The 5239-nt window shown below is 39.1% G+C and overlaps 1 protein-coding gene across 1 annotated transcript; it reads right to left on the bottom strand.

Annotated features, from left to right (window-relative positions):
* Positions 1 to 232: 232 nt before the first annotated feature.
* On the bottom strand, positions 233 to 807 carry LOC147616595 (uncharacterized). The gene has a single exon (XM_086777177.1). The coding sequence runs from the start codon at positions 758 to 760 to the stop codon at positions 233 to 235; it is 528 nt and encodes a 175-aa protein (XP_086633303.1). The 5' UTR covers positions 761 to 807.
* Between the last annotated feature and the right edge of the window lie 4432 nt (positions 808 to 5239).

Below are 5239 nucleotides of genomic sequence, written 5' to 3'. Positions count from 1 at the left end.
TTATTTTTGCATAGCATCTTCTTCGTCCTGACATTGCTCATAGACTGTGCGTGCATTCCCATCCTTGAGGCATCGGCATAATGCAGAGAATTTTCCAAAAAAGAGGTAAAAGAACATCCTTCCTTTTTTCCATAGGAACAACCTCTTAAAGGTTTTTTTTTTAAAAAACCTTAGTCTCAAAAAAATAAAAGAGAATCTTTTATTTCAAATGCAAAAATGGCCAGCTTTTATTTCACCGGCGCTGCGCGTTGATTTCGAATCTGTCAGGAGCTCCACGCTGATTTCGGATCTGGTCAACTGCGCTTCGCTTGCTTCGCTTCAAGCACTCCCTCTTCCGGCTGATTGTATCTGCAACTTCTGGCGCATTCGTTGCTGGGTGCTGATCATCACTTACCTCGCTGGCACCACTTCTGTGCTTGCGGGTGTGTTTGCTGAAGTATTTCAGCTGCTCTAATGTGCATATGCCCAAGGTTTCTGTGAGGAGCAAAAAGAGCCAGTTGATGCTGCGTTTCTTGGCGCTCACAGCGGGCCAGACATGGTCGCTTTGGAGGCAGATTTGGCAAATCAGGAGCTGTGGTGTAGTCCAGTGTCTGGGCGCCCGGTCATGCATGGAATCTTTATTAGACAGAAAATAGCTGCTCAGACGATAAAAGGCCGATTGAAGATCCACGTCCACCATGTGATCACCACACTTTTTGCAGCTTACTTCACCGTAGACTCTTGAGATGCCATTGCCTATCATCCAATCGAGTGTTTGCATAACGGCCCGCCTATCTCTGGACCATGGGTATGGTGGTGCTAATGATGTGAAAAATACTAAGCTAAGCTAATCTAAGAGAGATAGACCTAAGCTATTGGAGAGACCTAATCTTGAATAGAGAAAAAATGCTCTCTACTAATGCAAGAGGAAAACAATGGAGACCCTAAATGAAGACTAATGCAATCTTGTTAAGTAACGCTTCACTTATGGGCATCACTTCACAAGAGAAATAACCCTAATGCAAAGCTCTAAAACTAAGTAAGGTCTTAATCACCTCGTAATCCTAGACCCACCATTAATCTAAACACTAACCTAAGCTAAGCCATAGCCTGCCAGGCTCTGATACCATGTTGGAAATCATGGATCTAGGACTAGGCTAGCCTATGGAGGCTCAAACATAATGCTAAACATGATTATAAACAAATGACAAAAGCAATACAAAGCAACACAAGATGCACTTACTTGACCAAGAGATTGTGTACTTGAGAATGAATTGTTGTGTTACATTACATTGAAATGACCCTTTATATAGGTCCAAGTACCATATGGGCTTTGCCTTTGCATGTGGGATAACTCCTAGCCTTCACCACATTCATCCACATCCCTTTGACCTTGTCTATGATATGACATAGATCACTTTTTCTAACATTCTTCGCAGGAGCAGAGCTACAAGGATACTATATTATTTGTTGAAAAAAACTTTTCAGGCTGAAATCGTGTTTCGGGCACGTCTGGACCTCCGTTTTTCAGTTTCGCAGGTATTCATCTCACGGGCACTACGGGTAAGTTTTGATTCTCTGCTGAACTCTATTTTGGAACTGCAAGAAGGGAGATTGGTTGTGCAGACACTATGTATAATACATAGAGGTCTTAAAGTTACCATTGGGTGTATGTATGCAAATTAAGGTCACTTGGTTGTGACAGTTTGGGTGCAGTATAGTACCACTACAGAGAATACAACATGTTGTGTAGGTCAAATAAAAGTATTGTTTTTGGTAAATTTGTGTTTAGACAAGATGTCAAATGATGGAATAAACCAAATTGTTGCAGAGAAGCTTGACAAGAACAACTTCCATGCTTGGAGGTTTAGATTGACAAATTTCCTGATGGGAAAAGGTTACTGGGACTATATTGAAGGTGAACATGAGGAGGCACTAGAGATACCAGAGATTAATCCAATTGTTGCTGATGTAAAAGAATTCAAGGATTGGAAACAAGGAGCAAGGAAAGTCATGTATTGGCTTTCTACTATTAATATACAAGACACCATGATTAGGCATATACAGGATGCCAAGTCACCTAAGGAAGCATGAGACATCTTGGTGAAGCTATATGAAACTAACACTAAGGCACAAAAGATTCAGTTGAAGAATGAGCTTCATACTATGGAGAAGAAAAATATGTTTGTGAATGATTATGCCTTGAAGATCAAGGGCATTGCCGAATCCCTTGCATCAATTGGTGTTTCTGTTGATGATGATGATAAGGTGAAAGTTTGTCTACGTGGTCTTGGGCCACAATACAATGCGTTCAAGACATCTATTCAAAACATTCTCAACTTCACAGATTTGGTGTCAATGTTCATCATTGAAGAGAAGAATGTGAAGATCAACAGTCTTCACAAAACAAAAATAGTTTAGAGGAACAGGTCTTCTACACAAGTGCAGGTAGAGGACGAGGTAGAGGTCGTGGATGTGGTGAAGGTGGTGGCTGACAGGTAATCAGAATTATGGTCAGCAGTAGCAATATTCCCAGGATTTGCAACAACAACACACAAGGGGAGTCACGACTTCGTGGTAATTAGCAAAGGCAGGGGGAGTCAATGAGGTCATGGTAATTGGCAAAGGTAACATAATGATACATGAGGCTATTTTTACTATGGTAATTGAAAGATCCCTATCTCCACCAGGCAACAAATTCAGGGGTGCTAGCAGCGGAAGTAGCACTTCTTGCGCGGGGCAGGGTCCCTCACTCGGGGCCTCGCCCAACGGATATCCGGACAAGAGACTAATCCATCAGTTCTTCCAAAACCGAACCCGAAAAAACTTCCCTTTCCTGGAAAGCACGGGCGATTCCTCCAGGATAAATTTTTCTCTAACGTAGTCAAAAGCCTTAACTAACTGAATTGATCTGACCAAACCCGTAAGTCCCATAGTCAGATCAGGGAAAAGATTGCACTTGGATCATAGAGACCAACGCTTTTTTCCTCATTGAGAGGCACAGTCGTTGATTCTTTTCCATAAAATAATTTTTGTCTGGGATTTACTTCATCTATCATACCATAACAGAATTGAGTCTCAATTTAGGGATCACATATCAAAATGGAACTACCCACATCTATTCATACATTCATATCTATCACTTCACATCCACATATATTCATGTCACATCACATCTCTTTTCATCACATCACATTCTTTCGCATACACATCCACATCACATTCTTTCACATACATTCACATCCATTCTTTCACATACATCCACTCACATCATCCCATATTATTCATTTACATCCTGATTCACATGACATCACATCTCATCTATTCATTCACATTTATCTGATTCACATCACATCTCATTACATCTATTCACCTCACATCTCTTCACCCCTATTCACATCACATCCATCCATTCATGCACATTTATCTGATTCACATCACATCTCATTACATCTATTCACCTCACATCTCTTCACCCCTATTCACATCACATCCATCCATTCATGCACATTTATCTGATTCACATCACACATCTCATCACATCTATTCACCTCACATCTCATCACCTCTATTCACATCACATCTATCCATCCCTTCATTCACATCTATCTGATTCACATCACACATCTCATCACATGTATTTACCTCACATATCACCACCTCTATTCACATCACATCTATTTACCTCACATATCATCACCTCTATTCACATCACATCTATCCATCCCTTTATTCACATCTATCTGATTCACATCACACATCTCATGACATCTATTTACCTCACATCTCATCACCTCTATTTACCTCACATCTCATCACCTCTATTCACATCACATTTATCCATCCCTTCATTCACATCTATTTGATTCACATCATTTCATAGATATTAAACATAGAATTTAAGAGAATTCTAATTTTGATATAAAAAATCTTTATGCATCTATTTATACATAAAAATCAACTTTAATGAGAGTAACACTTTTGAAATAAAAATAAATCCTTTATGCATATTTCTATGCATAAAATCAATTTTAATGAGAATAACACTTTTGAAATAAAAATAAATCCTTTATGCATCTTTCTATGCATAAAATCAATTTTAATGAGAATAACACTTTTGAAATAAAAACAAATCCTTTATGCATCTTTCTATGCATAAAAACAATTTTAATGAGAATAACACTTCTGAAATAAAAATAAATCCTTTATGCATCTTTCTATGCATAAAATAAATTTTAATGAGAATAACACTTTTGGAATAAAAATAAATCCTTTATGCAGCCACCGCAATCACGGCTCTCACAATTGCCATCTTTGCAACTAAGGAAAATGTCTCCTCATAATCGATCCCATGTGTTTGAGCATATTTTTTGGCTATCAATTTAGCCTTGTACCTGCTTATGCTACCATCAATGTTATCAATAGCCTCATCAAAACATGTGGGTTCTACAACTTGCACAACTTTTGTCATATAAGCATACTGATGTGCCACGTAACCATCATAAGTCAACCTCTGCACAGGGTTTTTGACTCTTCCATATCTTTATAACTTTGCATTCATGGCTTTCATAGCCTTTTTCACACCAGGTGTTCTTATGCTGGAATCCCAAGATCCTCATCAAGGCTCATCTCCGAGCCACTAGACTCTCCATCATAACAAGAGAATGCCATGCAGAAAGATCAAGCATACCAAGGGGCTCAACCACTTTCTCTTTGCCTTTATGTGATGAACCAATTACATTTCCAAGACTGGTATTATGACATAGCCCGACACTCCTAGTCTATCAATAGAACCGCTAGATGAGAACTCTCCTGGTCCACTCAATGACTATGATTGCTGACTTACATTCAGTGCAACCACATTTCCACTTACATCTGCCCCAACAACATCTTTTTTAGCAGCATGCCAGCTACTCATCTCATCAAATACAACATCCCTGCTTACCTTCAATTCATGTGTAGCAGGATTATAGCATCTATATGCCTTTTTCTCAAGGGAATACCCAATGAACACACATTTTTTTTCCTTTGTATCCAACTTAGTACGCAACTCATCTGGCACATGCACATATGCAATACATCCAAAAACTTTCAAGTATACCAAATAGGTTTCTTGCCAGTAAACTTCTCCTCTAGTGTTACATCATGTATGGCTACAGTAGGAGTCATGTTCATGATATAAACTGTTGTAGACATAGCCTCAGCCCAATAGCTATGCGGCATATTTTTCTCTGCCACCATCGATGCTCATTCTATCTCT

This window comes from Cibotium barometz, chromosome 38, assembly GCF_041138505.1.
Source record: "Cibotium barometz isolate CiBa-2024 chromosome 38, ASM4113850v1, whole genome shotgun sequence".
NCBI classification, from domain to species: Eukaryota; Viridiplantae; Streptophyta; class Polypodiopsida; order Cyatheales; family Cibotiaceae; genus Cibotium; species Cibotium barometz.
The sequence above is the reverse complement of the archived record's forward strand: the minus strand, read 5'-3'. Positions and strand labels throughout refer to the sequence as shown.